Raw genomic sequence first — 19969 nt, forward strand, 5'->3', positions numbered from 1 at the left:
ACCTCTCTCACCTCCCCACATAATCTGGACCTGTCCCCATCGATCTTCAGATGCTAGACACCACCATCCAATAAACTAGCCATACTGGTTTGCTTCATGTTCCTCAAAAACAGGCTTGTTGCTTCTGCCTCAGGGCCTTTGCACTCACTACTCTTATTTCTCTGCCTGAAATATTCTTCCGTATTATCACAGGACTCACTTCATTTACGTACGTGTTTAAAACTCACCGTCTCAGATGGTCACATATAAAACAGCTCCCTCTCCCATACCGCTCCTTAACCCATTACTCTACCTTATTATGTTCATAGCAATAATCTCTAAATAAAAGTGTGTTACATATTAGTGGTGGATTAGAGGCTTATTTCTCCAACAGAATGTGAGCTCCAGAATGCCAGGAACTTGGTTGCTACCAGATCCCCAGTGTCTAGAACAGTGTTAATAAAATCATTAGTCTGCATAGACTTAAGTTCTCTATTGCATTATTTCACTTAATTTACCTTAACAACTCAACACTCTACATTTAAATTTAAATCCCAGGATAAATATGCAAGTGTGGGCCGTATGTGTGTGTGTAAATGTAAAGCTTTCTCTGATTCGCACTGAAGTATGTGATTCGATTAGTATGTTATTATCACGTACAAAATTTTGTTCCTTAATTCTTTGCCTGCTTGTTGGCATTTGATGCCAATGCCGTGTAACCATTATCTTGCTTGTCCTGCGGTGCTCTGTACTTGGCAAATGAGTCCTTGACAATGAGTAGCTGCTCAATGGCTGCTGAACGAATTTAATGCAATACCTGTGCATCTTCTCCCGGATCCCCTACAGTTTCTACAAGTCTGGAGAGAACATCAGAAAGTGTAGTTGCAGAAAGAGGCTGCTTTAGGGCCCTGAAAATCTGGAAGGATCTCCCAGCATAGTGTCGAGAAGAACAAGAAAGTGCTGTTTGTAGAGCAACTTCACTAAGATGATGTTCCAAATGCATTCCTTCTGTGAAGACAAAGGAAACAAGTGAGTGCTTCTTGTTGCTTGGAATGCAGGGCTATCATCAGCCGCTAACCATTTTAAACCCGGTGCCCAGCACAGTGCCTGGCCAACCGGGCAGGCACTCAGGCTTTATGGCAATGTTTTCTCTTTCCATTAAACTCCATTTGCATTTTACTTACTTATTTTGTAATCTTTAAAAAAAAAAAAATTATTTATTTATTTATTTTATTTGAGAGAGGGCACGAGTGGGGGAGAGGAGCAGAAGGAGAGAGAAAACACGAAGCGAGGGGCAAAATCACCTCTAGTTGAGAACCACTACTTTAGACAGATACGTTTTTTTTTTTACAGTAACTTTCAGAATGTGTTGATTTCAGATCACAGAAGCCGCCTACTGTATAAAAAAGAATTCAAGTTTGTCCTCTCCATCTATGTTCCTTTAATGTAATCGTTTCATAATACACAACTGCCCTGTAACTTTATTATGCCACCACACACAAAATGAAGCACCCCGGAATGTCACAAGTGGCTTTCTTATTTTTTAAGGAGTAACTTAATTTTTCAAGGAATAACTTAATTTTCCTTTAATCAAAAGCTATCCATCATCACTAATAACTTCAAAAAGAAGACCTGTCTAAAACTTTTCACGTTAGACTTCTCAACTGTCAACTCATTGCTACACATGACCAGAAGTTTTCACATCACATGAAAAAGTCTCATTGAAAGTATTATCTGAAATATTTAATGAAAGATACCTGAGCTTGACTGCTTAAAAACAGAAACCACATGTTTCAAAAATGTAGTTAACTGCTCAGCACTCTTGATGTTAGGATTCTTGGCAGAAACATCCTCATGGTTCCAAAGGGGCCCTCTTTTTCTGAAAACAGAGAATAGACATAATGCCCGTGGTTTTCAACTTACATTAACGGTTTTACCCACAGTTACATTAGATGTGCATTTGCCATGAGAAAGGACAGTAGTGGGCTAAGCCAAATATCACGTCGCACAGTCGACTACTATTTACATACTTGAGCATGTGATGGTTTATGGCAAGGAGAGGAAGATCCAGGTTACATGTGATTTCAGTCTTCCATCATTGCAGTTGGACTCTCTCAGAGGTGGTAGGAAAGGATGACAGACTTTTACAAAGTGAGAAGAGCACTGGGAACTGCTTATATGTCATAGGTCACAGCAGTATAATTTGGAGAGGCTAGAATGTATTTAGATTGCAATGCGAAGGAAATAAGTTACTAGCTGAAGATCCAGCATAAGTTTAAGAGAGAACGGTTTCCTGTTGACTCTTTCTTTAAAACATCTTTGCATTCTCAAGGCTGCCGCCTTGGTTAGTAAGGGTTCAACCCCGTATCACCTCAGGCCCAAAGTGCCCTGAAAACCTCCTTTGTGGTCACGTAGCCACCAGTATCTGACAGCTCTAATTCATCCCGTTCATTGCTCTGAGACTGATTTTCTCAACCTATTTTTTTTTTAATTTTTTTTAACGTTTATTTATTTTTGAGACAGAGAGAGACAGAGCATGAACGGGGGAGGGTCAGAGAGAGGGAGACACAGAATCTGAAACAGGCTCCGGGCTCCGAGCTGTCAGCACAGAGCCCGACACGGGGCTCGAACTCACGGACCGCGAGATCGTGACCCGAGCAGAAGTCGGCCGCTTAACCGACTGAGCCACCCAGGCGCCCCATCTCAACCTATTTCTTTAATTGTGCTTCTCACCCTTCCCATCCAGCTCCAGGATTTTCAATAACGTCTGCTTTCTTGAAAGATCTGTAGCCTATGGCTGAGGCCTCAGAGCCCTCCAGTTTGACTTCTCCCTGGACTACAAAGTTTTCTTGTCCAGAAACTTTTCCCTCAGCATTACAGTCAGACTGGGTTACTCACCATTTCCAATACTTTATTTCTCAAGCCCCTGATGGTTTCGCTCTCTTGCTGTGGGACACCAGCCCCCCTTCTTTCTCCCCATCCATTTCTTCCATACTTATGGTGCCTTGCAAAGAGTAGGCGGTCATAAATAAATATTTGATGACTGACTGATAATGTAGCTAATGAAAGTGGAATATGTATTCAGGTAAGACTGTATTCTCTTTGGGTACTTGGTATCCAAACACACTTGAGGCCCTCCTCCAGTATAACTGTGTGAGCACAACAGGAGAAAGTCATTGGAGGCATCCAATTTTCTAAGTATCACCCAATACGAACCTGTGTATTCCCAATCAGTGGCACACCAGAAATCAAAAACAGGGTTCACTGTAGCTGACAAAAAAGAATGACTTAACACAGGTATGTTGCCAGAATGGTGAGAAATGTAACGTTACCTTGAGGTAATGAATTCCATGAGGGTTTTGACTTTTCCATCCTGCTCTACGGAGATGTCGACCTCATTGAGGAGAGTGGTGTGTAGATGGGAAATGGCAGCGCTGTTATTTCCTAAGCTGATACTAGAAGAGGTAGAACTTGAGCTAAGCCCTGAGTCAGTCATAGGGGAGGGCTGGTAATCAGGTATAAAATCACTAACGCCCGCTGTAAGAGAAAGATGGCCGTCAATACCCAGACATGAAAGGATCTCATACACTATTGAAAGCGTCAAACTATCCTTCCTTACAGGAACCTGTTGTTCCTTACAGGTTATGTGGGACACATGAGGGAATCTGTTGCTGTCAGCTGATACAAATCAGCACTCCTTCTGCGGGAACCTCATAAGCACCAAATTCCATCAAGTGAGTTTGGGGGGCAAACATTGTCTCCCACAGCCTATTATTAAAACTTAGCTATTTGGGTTTGCTGTGAAGTCTTTTGCTGCCATCTGCTGAAGAAAGTTGAAAGTGGCACTTTCCTAATATTTCGGCACATTGCCTCTTTTCCACAATGTGAACTGATTTTTCTTATGGAAAGGATTCTATACTTTCCACTTCATTTTACCTGAAGAAAGACAATTTTAAAGTCTTTGTAATATTTATATTATGTCAATTATTAAATTCTTTTTATTACTAATGCCTATAGTCACAAAATGGCAAAAGAAGCCTTAAGAACAAACAACAAAAACCAACTATGGAATTTTTAAAAAGATGTTTTAACATAAAAGAGACAGTAAACTTTATTCATATTTTAGCCACATTTTAAAAGGTGCAATGTTTCCTAATAATTGTTTTCTTACTAACCACAGGGTTTTCACTAAAGAACATTAACCCTGAATCTGACATTACATGATTAGTAAGAAATGTAATTTTATTTCATTTTTTAAAAACAATTATTTTCTAGGTCATCTATTATTAACCTGATGATACAGACAAATGGATAAGTAAGTTAGGGCTATTAGGAAAGAAGAAAATAGAACTTGCAAAGTAAATTAAAAAAAAAATGACACCAATAGTGAAATAACTTTTATATTAAAGTCTCATTAATTTGGACCGCATTACTTCCAAATGTATAATTTGGAATTTACTAGACTTAAAAATGCCTAACATTTTATTTATTTTTTTTTTTTTATGAAGTTTATTGACAAATTGGTTTCCATACAACACCCAGTGCTCATCCCAAAAGGTGCCCTCCTCACTACCCATCACCCACCCGCCCCTCCCTCCCACCCCCCATCAACCCTCAATTTGTTCTCAGTTTTTAACAGTCTCTTATGCTTTGGCTCTCTCCCACTCTAACGTCTTTTTTTTTTTTTCTCCCTTCCCCTCCCCCATGGGTTCCTGTTGAGTTTCTCAGGATCCACATAAGAGTGAAACCATATGGTATCTGTCTTTCTCTGTATGGCTAATTTCACTTAGCATCACACTCTCCAGTTCCATCCACGTTGCTACAAAAGGCCATATTTCATTTTTTCTCATTGCCACGTAGTATTCCATTGTGTATATAAACCACAATTTCTTTATCCATTCATCAGTTGATGGACATTTAGGCTCTTTCCATAATTTGGCTATTGTTGAGAGTGCTGCTATGAACATTGGGGTACAAGTGCCCCTATGCATCAGTACTCCTGTATCCCTTGGGTAGATTCCTAGCAGTGCTATTGCTGGGTCATAGGGTAGGTCTATTTTTAATTTTCTGAGGAACCTCCACACTGTTTTCCAGAGCGGCTGCACCAATTTGCATTCCCACCAACAGTGCAAGAGGGTTCCCGTTTCTCCACATCCTCTCCAGCATCTATAGTCTCCTGATTTGTTCATTTTGGCCACTCTGACTGGCGTGAGGTGATACCTGAGTGTGGTTTTGATTTGTATTTCCCTGATAAGGAGCGACGCTGAACATCTTTTCATGTGCCTGTTGGCCATCTGGATGTCTTCTTGAGAGAAGTGTCTATTCATGTTTTCTGCCCATTTCTTCACTGGGTTATTTGTTTTTCGGGTGTGGAGTTTGGTGAGCTCTTTATAGATTTTAGATACTAGCCCTTTGTCCGATATGTCATTTGCAAATATCTTTTCCCATTCCGTTGGTTGTCTTTTAGTTTTGTTGGTTGTTTCCTTTGCTGTGCAGAAGCTTTTTATCTTCATAAGGTCCCAGTAATTCACTTTTGCTTTTAATTCCCTTGCCCTTGGGGATGTGTCGAGTAAGAGATTGCTACGGCTGAGGTCAGAGAGGTCTTTTCCTGCTTTCTCCTCTAAGGTTCTGATGGTTTCCTGTCTCACATTTAGGTCCTTTATCCATTTTGAGTTTATTTTTGTAAATGGTGTGAGAAAGTGGTCTAGTTTCAACCTTCTGCATGTTGCTGTCCAGTTCTCCCAGCACCATTTGTTAAAGAGGCTGTCTTTTTTCCATTGGATGTTCTTTCCTGCTTTGTCAAAGATGAGTTGGCCATATGTTTGTGGGTCTAGTTCTGGGGTTTCTATTCTATTCCATTGGTCTGTGTGTCTGTTTTTGTGCCAATACCATGCTGTCTTGATGATGACAGCTTTGTAGTAGAGGCTGAAGTCTGGGATTGTGATGCCTCCTGCTTTGGTCTTCTTCTTCAAAATTCCTTTGGCTATTCGGGGCCTTTTGTGGTTCCATATGAATTTTAGGATTGCTTGTTCTAGTTTCGAGAAGAATGCTGGTGCAATTTTGATTGGGATTGCATTGAATGTGTAGATAGCTTTGGGTAGTATTGACATTTTGACAATAAAAATGCCTAACATTTTAAAGACAGTAAACATAATCAAATGAACAATAAAATGTTAATGTCTTGCTTTGTTCATTTCTCAGATCTTGAGAGCACGAGGAATGTAATACAGGTTCAACATCTTCTCGATAACTGTGCTCTGTAAGCAAAGCACTGTTTCACTGATCCTCAACCTGCATGTTGAGAACTTAAAATTCTTATGACAAAGAAAGACCCTTACAGGTGATACAGACTCAAATACTCCGAGTTTAATTCTTTTACCAGTTAATGATGTAAATGGTACTTAAAATCATAAAACTACATTTAAAGCCTTTCAACTTTTATTTAGTTGACTTTCTCTGTTATAGTTTCCAAATGAACAAAGCATGATTCCATTGTCAAACTGGACGTTTAAAGCAAATACCTGTGCAAGTGTAATCTAAGTGCGCGGTCTGTTTGACCGTGAGCGCCCTGGGCTCGTTAAACTCCCTGTTCCTGAGCAGGACAGAGGCAACAGCGCGGATGTTACTGCTGGGTCCCGTGACTATTAGCAGGTGCAGGAGCAGGCGCTTACAGTGCTCGTACACCTCGGGGTGGCAGTGGTCAGACCCTGAGAACGACAGTTGGAAATCATTGTCAGTGAAGAGAAATCACAAGTACCCTTACCTTCAAATGCATATTTTATTTTATTTTTTAAAATGTTTTATTTATTTTTGAGAGACGGAGAGAGAGGGAGAGAAAGAAAGAGAGACAGAGTGCCAGCAGGGGGTTGGGGCAGAGAGAGGGAGACACAGAATCCGAAGCAGGCTCCAGGCTTGGAGCGGTCAGCATACAGCCCAATGTGAGGCTCAAACTCACGGGCTGGAGATCATGACCTGAGCTGAAGTCGGAAGCTTAATTGACTGAGCCATCCAGGCACCTCCCAAATGCATATTTGAAAGAAAAGCAGAAAATACAGAAAATATTTTGTACAAGATGATGTACCACACGGTAATTCTTATTGGCCTGGAGTTTGTAACAATAGCCTATTGTCTTACAGTTAGCAGGGGGAATCAAGACAAGTTTTCAATGCATCTTGTGTCTAAAACTTAGTAACCTATTAGAAATTATTACTCTGTGACAGAATACTCAATGTAAATGACTTTTTTTTAAAGGCAAGCATTTTTTGTGCCTAGCGCACAATGAAAAGTCAGTAGATGTTTGATTACTGAAACATCGAAGTAATAAATGCGCACATCAGGAAAACTTCAGGTAAGATGACTACCTTGACTTTCTTCAGGAAGCCAATCCTACAAGCATGAAAAGTATTGTGATGGATCCCACAGATGGTCCCTATTGTGGACCGTCTGATTATTACAGCGCAAAGTCCACTGCTACTGAGGGCACAGTGGACTTTCAGCTGTAATAATCAGACGGTCCACAATCCCATTCTTTTGAGAAACACTTGGACCCCATTTTAATTTTCCTTTTACTCTGCAAATTTCCAGTCTGAGAGGTAAGTTAACTTTACTCTTGCTGTGGGTACCGAATTTTTCCTGCTAGACGGTAACTGTGCTTGTGAGCAGTGGAGGGACGACAGGACAAGAATGGGAACGCGAAGAGAAGACCTGTTTGTGGTTACAAGAGAGGCGAGGACTGACTCCCTATTAGACCATGAGAATCCCCGTAAAAAGTGTCATGGGAGTTACGTACCAAACAACGGTTAATAGAAATACCAAAAAACCAGACTGCCTTTAAATTGTCACAGAAATATAACGTCATGTTGCGTCAGAACGAGCGTTAATTACCTATAAAAATTGCATGAAGAAGAAGATGGAGGTAGCTTCCCCATTCCACCTTCACACTGTGGTCAATGATCAGATCCGTCAAAAGGATCACAGCTATGTTACACCTGTGACAAACGAGACGCCTGTTACTGTCGCAGCAGAGTAAACCTGGAGCGAATCTCATGCCAGTTACTTGCAGCCTTTAATATTGTATTCTATGGACAAATACAACTTCTCAAGAAAAAAAGAGGAAAAGAAATATAGCTGAAGAAACCGTTAAGTGATGGTTCTAGAAAAAAACATTACCTGCTAAGGGCTCCCCAAAGGCAAGGGCCACATTTTCTTCATCTTCAACCCTGACACCTAGCACACTGCTTGCCACATAGTAGGTGTTCAGTACGTGTTGGTTACATTAATACATTTTGAAAGAATGCCGTAACTATTCTACTGTGATTCTGCTAAGTAAAATTCAGTTTAACTCAACTCCAAACAACAGTGCCTCTAGTACTGCGAGATATTTTTCAGAGGAAGTAACTGGGTCCCAGAAAGGTCAAGTAACTATGCCAGACACCCAGAAAAGCAGCAGCAGACGTAGATTTAATAGTATTAATGGTAAACAGAGGTCTGAGTGTTGAGACTTCTCGAAATCTAAACACATGGATCTGATTTGTTGTAGCATGGCAAGAGAGAAGTGGCTTTTATTCTGTGTTGTCAGATAGCATAAAGAAAGCTGAAAGTATTAAGCAGCGATTTGGCTCGTATGAAATAGGAATGATGCTGTAGTCCACCTGTGAAGAGGTAATCCAGGTGATGACGTTTCAGGCAAGTAATCCACCAGTGGTGACCAGCAGCCTCCAGCTGGTGGGAAGGGTAGTGGCTCTCCTTGATTATGCTCCATCACTTTCAGTCGCCAATTAGAATAAAGTGGCATTGAATCACCTATCAAAATAAAATGATCTCATTTTCTACACCATCTCTTTTCTGCCAACATACGCAAACGCTAGTAAGACACCAACGATTTACAGCATTGGAAAGTGATACAAAATAACTTCCCACTCTTCGGACATAGGTTTGCTAGGAAGACCTGCGTACAAACACTATCACACTAAGCAAATCAGAGACGGAAAGAGGAATCCATTCGGGCTCTATCCTTTCTATCAAAGCAAAACTATACTAGCGCTTCATGAGATTTCAGAGTTCACGTCCAAGCCATGAAACCACATTATAGGTCAAGCTGCCTTGTCACCAGGGCCTTCTGGTAAGTTACTCAACTCTAAATTTTCTGAGACAGGGCCAACACAAACCCATCTTAAAAGGAAATCTGCTCTACCGCAGTGGGGCTGCAGGGTGCAGTGAAAAATGGCATCGGGAGATGTGAATTCTGTGTGACGTGGGTAAGTCACTTAACCTCTCTGGACCTCAGTTCCATCATGTGCAAAACGAGGAGATTGGACCAGATCACCTTCAGGGTCAACTTCCCAGTCTGAAGGCTTTTGCCCTTCTACTCCACTCTACCTCAGTGTTCTAGTGAGACTTGGGTAGATATTCATTTTACCATTAATTGCAAGGGAGAACTTTTCAGTAAAACATAAATCCACAGAAAAAGAGCCAACCTATTAAAAAAAAAAAAAAGCAAAAAAAAAAAAAAGCAGGCTGTAGTCAGTGTCTATGATGCTTCTTGAGAACCAATTCTTATGTTCCTGTTGACTCGTCTATAGGGACCCTGTGCTTTTAAAACAAATTTCCCCCATTCGTGCTTCTCCTCAAAATCAGGACATTTCAGGTTATGCTGGAACACCACTAGTGGCAGTTAAACACTTCTTAAAAACAATTTACCAGAAAAATACATATTTACTTAAATTAATATATTAATAATACACCTTGCCATTGTAGTTATAAAAAACATTTGGAACTTATTACTTTTTTCTTCTTCATAAGATCCTCCAGAGCTGCTACTGTATCGAGATTCTAGTCTGTGATGTTGACGATTTAAGTGACTGTTTAGTCCACTGTAGATGTCTAGGTGCACATAGCTATGGGAATGATCATGGAGTTAGTCACAGTTCATGGAAAAATGGTATTTGTACTTTCAGTTTCACTTTCTACGTTTAAAAAAGAACACAGTACATCAACTATTAACAAAAGTTTACTATGAGACACACACACACACATACACATATGTTAATTTCCATCTTATAGTTCAAAAGCTTAAGATTTAAAGTCAATTATTTCTACCTGAAGATTTTTCTTAAATGGGGTAGTAATGTTCTGATAAAGCCTATTTTATAAAGAAGATAGGCAGAGTGAATAGCCATTTAGGAAAGTCTAAAACAGTAAACAACACAAAAAGAGAGAACATACTCTACCTATTCATCTGTTAGAGCGCATAAAAGAATCTAGCAAGTCAGCATTTTAATGATGAAATAGGCAATGTGGAAAATTTCCAAAATGGAAATGTATTTCTTCACTAGAATTTTGAAATATACATTCTATGAAATATACATGCCAATGCAGAAGTTATCATTTATTCTGATAATCAGGCTCTGTCAAACCGAAAGGCTAATGAAGAACAAAGGGGTACTTACCTCTCTTCAATATTCTCTTTTATGGGCTTATTATCGGGATTGCCGTCTATGGGAGCTACCATTGTATTGCTACTGGAAGTAGTTCCTGCAATCAGAAATAAAACCGTATCTGTGAACTTAAAGCTTGGGATAACTCAGTAAGAACAAAAGATTTCAAAATTACAGATGTTAAAACTCCACTAAAATGAAAGCAACGTGATTTTTATAAAGGAATGTACTTGGGGCAGTTGGGTGGCTCAGCCAGTTGAGCATCTGACTTCGGCTCAGGTCATGATCTCCCAGTCCATGGGTTTGAGCCCCGCACTGGGCTGTGTGCTGACAGCACAAAGCCTGGAGCCTGCTTTGGATTCTGTGTCTCCTCCCGCCTCTCTCTGCCCCTCCCCCACTCTCACTCTGTGTCTCTCCCTCTCTCTCAAAAATAAACATTAAAAAAATTTTTTTTAAAATAAAAAGGAACATACTCATAACAACCAAGAGGGAAAGGAGACAGCAGCAACAAAATTTTGGATGGTTGAAAACAAATGGACAGGAAGTAATTAAGCTTTAAGAAGGCTGAATCTTAAGCTGGTCATGGGGTAAACCAAGAAGCTTCCATATCTATGCTGTTGAACCTCCAAAAGGTTCAGGAATTCATAGCTTTGAGTATCTCTGGGAGTACTCTGAAGGTGTTGCTAAAACGGCAGGCTTGGTTGAAAATCTACTTCAGAGGTAATTGGTCCCCAAAATCTATACCCCTTCCTCTTGTAACAGGGTGGCTCTCTCCCTACACTTCCAGAAATCTTTTCTGATAAGAGTAAATCAAAGATTTCTGGACTAGGGCACATAATTACAGCTGAAAGAATAAGAACTTTATTGAGAATAGGGGAATTGAGTGAAAATATACATCCTAAAATTTGAGATTGTATCCCCTTGAAACCTTCTCACCCCATGGGGCTACCAGAAGGCTTAAAGACTATGCTGTGTGTATGTGTGTGTGTTATCTATGGATTAATGTATTTGTACACACATACACACACAGCCCTACACCCTCTCCTTTAGGTAGATGACTAGTAGAGTTTTGTCTGGGGAATCTGATTAGTCATCCAAGAGAAGAGACCTATAGACACTTACACCAATGAAATCACCATACAACAAATGACAAAGTCAATAAGTTCCATGTATACCTATAAAACATCCAATCAACTTAAAAAAATTTTTTTAATGTTTATTATTTTTGAGAGAGAGAGAGAGCATGAGCAAAGGAGGGGCAGAGAGAGAAGGAGACAGAATCAGAAGAAGGCTCAGCACAGAGCCCAACATGGGGCTTGAACCCGTGAACTGTGAGATCATGACCTGAGCCGAAGTCAAATGCTCAACGGACTGAGCCACCCAGGTGCCCCCTAATCAACTTTTTAATATTCCACTCTTTATCAAAAGACAGATCTAGAATTGGTAGACTTTTGAGAAAAGCTTTTACTAAGACAAATCAAAACAGAACTATATAGATACAATAGGAACTTTTGCTGGGAGAAGAAAACCTCATCAGATAAGGAAGACAGTCCAACCATGAAACATGAATAAGGCGTTCCTAAAAAAAAAAAAAAAAAAAAAAAAACGAAACAAAAAACTAAAGAATAAACTCTTCAGAATTAAAAATACTAAAAGCTTTCAATGGAAGTGTTATTAGAAATCCCTTAGAAAGTAGAACAAAAAGAGCTAAAAGAGCTAAGAGATGAAAATAGATGCCAGAAAATAAACTATAAAAGATTTCTAATTATACAGATGTTATTAACATGACAGAAACATTCAATATAAACCAAGTGACAAATAATTTCATGGAAATGTAATTTAAAATAGTCTATTATATTGATTTTAATGGAAGTTATTCCCTCAGGGACACAGTTTCTTCAACCTAAAATATTATAATAACTATACCTGTGTGTGTGTGTGTGTGTGTGTGTGTGTGTATCACTTACATGACTGTATTATATATGCCCAAATAATTATAATATGAAATTACAGAGTAATTCAACAAGTAAGCACTTTCTATATTTAACACACTAATTATATTCATTAAAAAATGCTTGTTGGGGCGCCTGGGTGGCACAGTCGGTTAAGCGTCCGACTTCAGCCAGGTCACGATCTCGCGGTCCGTGAGTTCGAGCCCCCCGCCATCAGCCCAGAGCCTGGAGCCTGTTTCCGATTCTGTGTCTCCCTCTCTCTCTGCCCCTCCCCCGTTCATGCTCTGTCTCTCTCTGTCCCAAAAATAAATAAACGTTGAAAAAAAAAAATGCTTGTTATAGAAGGGGAGGGTGTGCCTGGGTGGCTCAGTTGGTTAAGCATCCGTCTCACGGTTTTATCTCAGTCATGATTTCGTGGTTCATGAGATCGAGCCCTGCACTGGGCTCTGTGCTGACAACGTGGAGCCTGTTTGGGATTCTCCCTCTCCCTCTCTTTCTGCCCCTCGCCTGCTTGTTCGGTCTCTCTCTCTCTCTGTCTCAAAATAAATAAATAAACTTTAAAAAAATGCTCGTTGTATCTATATTCCAGTTCCAAATACATATGTAAATACGTTTCCCTCTGTAATATTAAGAATTCTCACACTGTCAAACTTCATCACTCATATGAAGATTTACAAAGTCTTGTCAAGTTAATTACCATACATGACTCATGTTTGCTTTTGTTTTGTTTTTTTTTTTCTTAATTTTAGAGACAGCAAGTGGGGGGGGGGATGGGCAGAGGGAGAAAAAGAGAGAGAGAGACAGAGAGAGACAGAGAGAGGGAGGGAGAAAGAGGAAATCCTAAGCAGGCTTCATGCCCAGTGTGCGGCCCAACGGGGGCGCTGTTATTTTCTCGATGATGTTTAAGGCAAATGCTTGCTAGGGTGAACAATTATGTCAAGCTTCTCTTTTGAGACCAAGTTACCAGTTTCAAATGGCTTCTCACCTGAGGTGACAGAAGGGATTTTGCAGCTGGAAGTGATGCGGTAATACGGGGGGTTATCCATGTGAGTGACCCCCGAGCTGACGGGGTCTGTCAGCTGCAGTTCCCGCACCAGCTCCTCCAGCAACTGCATCGTTTTGTCTCTACCTAAATAGACAATAACTTTCTTCACCTGTCACAAAAGAAATTGTGTGGAGAAGAAAAAGCCCAAGTTTTATTTCACAAATTGGTCTTGAAACACATTTTAACAGATAAGTTCGACTTTAAATAGTAGGTGAATGAGCACAACTTAAATCTGAACATCAATCAGCAATAGGGCATTAGTCAGCTTTCCAAACACAGTCCCCCCTCCCGGCCCAGTGTTACACTTATGACTGGATATTGTTTAATGGTTCCCACCGTATCTACGACATCACTATTTTTTTTTTTTAAGAAAAGGAAAAGCTAATTGCTTTTCTGTAAATCAGTTTCTTTTTAATGGAAAGACTGCAATTAATAATATCATCCCAAATTTCCTGTTATTTTCAGTCAGTCAGACTTCAGACCCAGAATGGAGTTTTTATTCTGCTTTTCCTATGCTCCCTATCTAACCCTGCAGTACAGAGTAGTGATCCACTAGAACCGGACTCCAGACCGCACAGCCTGGACTGCAGTGTAGACACATACTAGCTACGCGATCGGACAGCTACTCTCAATTTTCTCTTCTGCAAAACGGGGACAGGAGCACCCACTTCATATAGCTTGTTAGGATTACGTAAGATTTAATGAAGCATTTTAAATATGCCTAGCACAGAGTATGAGTTACATAAGTGAAAGCACAGAGTATGAGTCACATAAGTTCTGCGTGTTGGCAATATGCATTACTGAACCGCTTACTAACTGATTGGCCTCTTTTTCCCTTTGTACTTCAACCCTTGCAACTCAAAACATGTGGTCCACCGGCATGGGCATCATCCCTGGGAGCTGCTAGAAATACAGAGTCTCAGGCTCCACCCTCCAAGTCAGAACTAGTCGCCCCGGTGATTCATCTGCACACAGACAACTGAGAAACTCTGATTCACAGGAGCCCGGGGGCAAATCTTAAAACGTGTTTTATTATATCATACCAGAATCTTATAATGATTACCCATTGACTTACACACAGCTCTGTATCTCTCCAACCTGCTCTATTTGCTAATTCTCTGTTCCCGGGTTCAGTCGCCTCAGACCCTGCCAGGTGCCCTCCTGCCCCTGTGCCTTTAACCTGTCTGACTGTAAGGAACTCCCTCAATCCAGCCAAGTCTTCAAGCCCCAGCCCCGCCCCGACTCCCCTGCCTTCTCCGCAAAGCTTTCCCAACCTTTCACAAACAGATTTGGGTTGGAATCCACTCTACTAAGTGACAGAGCTAAATGGCTGTGTGGCACTGGGGAAGTGATTCTTCTCTCTGCCCTGTTTTATTCACATGTAAAACTGCAGTAATCTTAGCAAACTCAGATCTATTCTGAGAATTAAATGAAACAATGTCGATGAGGTGCCTGTACCCTGCCTGGTCTATAATAAGTGATTAAGAAGAGATAATTAAGAAATTATCAATGTCATCAAAAAGTTCCTTTTAAGTTTCTGGCAAATGGTTATCCCCTGAATTTCATCTTGGCTTCTTGGGAGTTATAACTTCATGCCTGTTTCTTCTTCCAGCCCAATTCACTCATTCATCCATCCAATTTATGGGTGGCGTCTATGTGCCAGGCACTGTTCCAGGCTCTGGGAAGACAGCAATGAACCACACAGACAAAATTCCTGCTCTTGAGGAGAATCTACTGGACTGATGGAGGCAAAAGCAATGAGGCAAGTAGGTAAAATATATGTTTGATGATGAGAAGTGCTGGGAAGATCAAGCAAGCAGGGAAAGGAAAAAGAGAGTAGGGGTCGGGACAGGGCATCTGCAGTCTTGGACAGGATGACCAGCAAGGGCCTCAATGAGAATGGACATCTAAGAAAAGACCTGAAGGAGGTGAGGGAGTGAGCAATGTGGCTACGTAGGGAAAGTGCAGAGGCCCCAAGGTGGGAGTGCCAGAGAGCAGGGCAGCAAGGATGTCAGCAGGGCCTGGGGCAGGGGGTCTGGGGGAGAACATGAGGAGATGAGCTCAAAGAGATACGTGAGACCCTGTAACCGTCTACCACACACCCACCCTTCTCTGAGTGTTTCTCGACGAACGGCAATCCTGTGGCATGCCTTAAGAACGCTTTCAGTAACCAAGTTAACTCGGGAGATGTCAGGCGGAGCAAAGCTAGGAAATGGTTTGTGTAAAGTAGGACCTGGAAGAACTTTTACAGCAACATTCTGCAGAGCTGTTCTGCAGAGCTTTCCCCTCTAGAAGGTAAACACTGTGACATTCTTCATCGCCTCTCTCGCATTATGCTTTCCCTTGCTCCTGGAAGCCGTCGGCACCCTTCTATAGGCCCTGAGCTCTCACTCACCGTTCTGCTCTCGTATCCAACTCCTGCCTAGCAGAAAGTGCAAACATCCCCCATTCTGTGGTCTCCCTTCAATATCACTTCCTCTCGAGGATCATCTGCAGTCCTCTCAGAGAGCTGCGGTTCCCCGGTTATTTACGTTCAGTACTCTGCAATTTTCCTTTGTAGCCCTTATCAAGACCGTACTTTATCCACTTACTGATCCATTCATTAAATAAATTAGGTGAAAGTTCAAAGAATAAAATCTCCACCACCCACTGGATTGAAATGCCTGGAACCTCGAAGAGAACCTGGCAATATGCATTATTGAATCGCCTGTCATAAAGGCTAGATGATACCGGCTGAATGAAGCAATGAATAAATGCATGCGCTATTTCCTGGCGGGGTCCTCACTGTGGCCCCCTGCTTTGCCTCTGCTGGTCTACTACTGCCCACACTCTGCTACAATAAGCAACCAGGTAAATATTATTAAGCACAACAATTTTTTTTTAATGAACCTGAATACATACGTAAGGCAAGAGGCTTGGTTCACTATTCACTCCGCAAATGCTGATCAGAAAGTGCAAAATTATTTTCAGGTTTTTTGGCCAGCCATCTGCAAGTGTGGTCCACACGTTCTCCACCTCCGACCAGGCCAGCTCATCACCATACTAGATGCAGGATACACAACACACACTTCAGAGACGACTGCTTGTTAAACACCAAACTTGTCAGAGCACGAAACATTAGAAAATGATGTTTTCATACACAGCTTGAATCTTTTCCATACTCCAGAGGAACAATCATTTCTTCCAACAAATACAAACATAAACATCATTAACCATATATGATTTTGTCTCCTCCCCCAAAAACCTATTTTACATCTAATGAGAAGTGCTTTGAATAAAGGAGTTTATAAAGCGTATCTGGTTATCACAGGATTGCCTAATCTTTCCCTCTATTTCTAACCTTTTTTACTCCTCTTAACTCAATAATCCTGTGCAGCAACCGCTAACACAAGCCCCATTTTACCTTTGCTGTCATGTACATTAGGTTGTTCAAAACCATCGCAGTGGCTTGTGGGGACCCCCAGCCTTCTCCTCGCAACCAGCGCCTGCTAGTCACCATAAGTTCTCGGTCTTTTAAGGAGTCGTCTTCCTCTTCATTGTGTCGCCTCGCTGTGGGCAAAGGTTTTAAATCTACCAACTCGATGTTGTTCATCCACGGTAACAGGTAGTGTAGCATTACTTGCCTCCCGGCAGGGTGAGCCGTCTGAATTCTCTGGCTTATCTCTGTAATTAGAAACAAGCCAAAAGAGGGAACCACTGGTATCATTTCAGTTTCTTCTGATTTGTAATTAATGTCCACGACTCATTCTTTGAGAAGAAGAAGCCAAGATTTTATTTTTTACTTTTAACAATTATGAGTGCTGTTTCTCCTGTTAATAAATTTCACCTCGATGACATCATAAAGAAAATTAACAACTAACAAAAATCAGATCCTACTTTTATATAAAATACTTTTGGTGGCTCTGACATATAAATGCTTATGCATTATTGGTGGGACTGTAAAATGGTGCGACCACCAGGGTAAACAGTATGGCAGCTCCTTGAAAAGTTAAAACTAGAACTACCATATTATCCAGCAATCCCACTTCTGTATATATATATCCAAAAGAACTGAAAGCAGGGTCTCAAAGAGATATCTGCATATCCACGTTCATAGCAGCACTATTCACAACAGTCAAGAGGTGAAAGCAATCCAAATGTCCACTGACAAGTAGATGGATAAACAAAATGTGTTATGTATATATACATATATGTGTATATATACACATATACATATACACATATATGTATATATACACATATATACATACATACATACACACACACACACACATATATATATTCATTCTTGCAATGGAAGAATTCCTTCCTTAAAGAAGAAGGAAATTCTGTTGTGCCACAACATGAATGAACCTTGGGGTAATTATGCTAAGTGAAACAAAAACACAAACACTAAATAATTCTTTTTATAGGCGATATCTAAAATAATCAATTTCATAGAAATAGAAAGTACAACGGTGGTTAGCAGGAGGTAGGGAGTAGGGGCAAAAGGGAAGTTCTTTAGTGGCTATAGAGTTTCAGCTTGACAGGGTGAAAAATTTCTAGAGATCAATTTCACAACAATGTTAACATACCGAACACTACTGAACTCTAAACATCTAAAATGATTCCTACGGTAAATTTTATGATGTCTTTTTACCTCAGTAAATACATACATGTAATTATAAGATAAAAGACAGTCTTTTTACATAGATTACTTTAAACTGACCCATGAAAAATCTCCATATTTTGGTTCTATATAGGGGAGACTCCTATGATGCACTTGTTACTTTCACATTCATCTCATTTAATGATGGTAATAAATCTGTGAGGTAGACAGAGTCTAAGTAATCTGCCTAAGTCAGAAATGTATCGCGTGCCAAAGTATTCAAACACAAGGTTGATTCCAAAGCCCATATGCCTTTATACACAGCGAAATTTCCAAAAGTCACTTTAAATAAACATCTTCTTTCTCCTTGGCCCCCCCTTTTGCCCACCAGGCCTTGGTAGTTATTTACTCATTAAAAGGAGTAAATATAGGGGCACCTGGGTGGCTCAGTAGGTTGGGCGTCTGACTTCAGCTCAGGTCATTGTATCAAAGTTATGGAGTTCGAGCTCCATATTGGGCTCTCTGCTGTCAGTGCAGAGCCTGCTTTGGATTCTCTCTCTTTCTCTCTCTCTCTCTCTCTCAAAAATAAATATTTTTTACAAAAGCAGCAAATACAGAAGTGTAGTGATTTGGAACTTGGCTCTGGAACTGCACACACATGGGTCTGAATCCCAGTTCTACCACAGACAAGCTGCTTGGCCTAGGGCCAACCTGTCAACCTCTGATCCTCGATTTATTATTGTGTAAGAAGAGGGTGACAAAAGCAGATGCCTCATGGGATTACTGTGCACATTCAAAATAGTGCCAATCAAGTGCTCAGTCCCATGCTTTCTGGTTTATAACCAGAACTATTCAGAAATTACAATAATCCTTCCTATTAATACATTAATGTTAGTGCCTGCGGTATGAAATGAAAGCCCTGGAGCTCTCAAAGTAGTTGAAGGAAGAGGTCGGACTAGGGGAGAGGTGGTGTGTGTGGGAGCTGGGGCCACAGCAACAGCAGTGGCCTCCCTCAGGGAGACAGGGTCTCTTGAGAAGGAGGCCTGGGATGGAACTCTGGGAACGCGATGACTTCAGATAGAAGGAAAGAATCCACCAAAAGTGACAGAAAAGGAATACCTCACAGTAGAAGGAAAACTAGGAAATATTAAATTTCTAGAAATCAAGAGAGGTCAGAATGTTAAAAAACGGAAGGTGACTAACATTAATTGCTGGGCAAAGTAGCAAACAGATTGAAGACCAGAAGCTAGTGATTAGATTCAGCAGTGGGAAAGCCTTCAATAAGTTTACAAAGAGGAAACTCAAGCTAACGGAGTCTTAAGGCTATTTATGAAGATGCATGAGAGTGGAGGGCATGAAAAAAGTGGATGCAGACACTCAAGGCAAGGTAAAGGGGCAGGTGATGGGTTAGAGGTGGCTGTACAGGGGCGCCCGGGTGGCTCAGTCGGTTGAGCGTCTGACTTCGGCTCAGGTCATGATCTCGCGGCTCATGAGTTCGAGCCCCGTGTCGGGCTCTGTGCTGGCAGCTCAGAGCCTGGAGCCTGCTTCTGCCTCTGTGTCTCCCTCTCTCTCTCTCTCTCTCTCTGCCCCTAACCCACTCGCTTTCTGTCTCTGTCTCTCTCAAAAATAAATAAACATTAACAAAAAATTAATAAAGAAGAAGTGGGTGTATAGGAGGAAAACGATGGGAAGAGCAAGGGTGGGAAGGGCCAGGGAGGGGACAACATTTAAAGATTTCCGCAAGTGGTCCAGAGAGAGGAAGGGGCGGGACCCTCAAATTTCAAAATGGGCAAAGTTTACATTGACAGCTGTACTCTACAACCCCTAAGAAGCACTGTGCTCATCTTGCCTTGGAAACAATCAGAGTGAAAACTGCACTGAGTAGGTTTACAGGCTATATTTTGGTTTAGAATAAACCATTTTAAGCAAAGCAGTTATAATTAACCAATCTTACTGACAAGGGCGCCTG

General features: G+C 41.0%; 1 protein-coding gene across 4 annotated transcripts in view; it reads right to left on the reverse strand.

Moving 5' to 3' along the window:
- Positions 1-19969, reverse strand: part of FRYL (FRY like transcription coactivator) — a 303326-nt gene that overhangs the window by 53225 nt on the left and 230132 nt on the right. For all 4 annotated transcript variants that reach the window (XM_047091763.1, XM_047091761.1, XM_047091762.1 and 1 more), the window contains 11 exons: positions 16816-17075; positions 16314-16454; positions 13353-13521; positions 10428-10512; positions 9763-9875; positions 8631-8781; positions 7864-7967; positions 6501-6686; positions 3312-3516; positions 1737-1858; positions 797-987 (listed from right to left, as the gene is read on the reverse strand). In XM_047091763.1, coding sequence (XP_046947719.1) covers positions 797-987; positions 1737-1858; positions 3312-3516; positions 6501-6686; positions 7864-7967; positions 8631-8781; positions 9763-9875; positions 10428-10512; positions 13353-13521; positions 16314-16454; positions 16816-17075 — 1727 coding nt within the window. The remainder of the gene's footprint in view (positions 1-796; positions 988-1736; positions 1859-3311; positions 3517-6500; positions 6687-7863; positions 7968-8630; positions 8782-9762; positions 9876-10427; positions 10513-13352; positions 13522-16313; positions 16455-16815; positions 17076-19969) is intronic.

The sequence above is a fragment of the Lynx rufus genome, unplaced genomic scaffold (genome assembly GCF_022079265.1).
Source record: "Lynx rufus isolate CCGP_SWC_20201006 ecotype Redwood Valley unplaced genomic scaffold, mLynRuf1.p SCAF_3, whole genome shotgun sequence".
Lineage (NCBI taxonomy): Eukaryota > Metazoa > Chordata > Mammalia > Carnivora > Felidae > Lynx > Lynx rufus.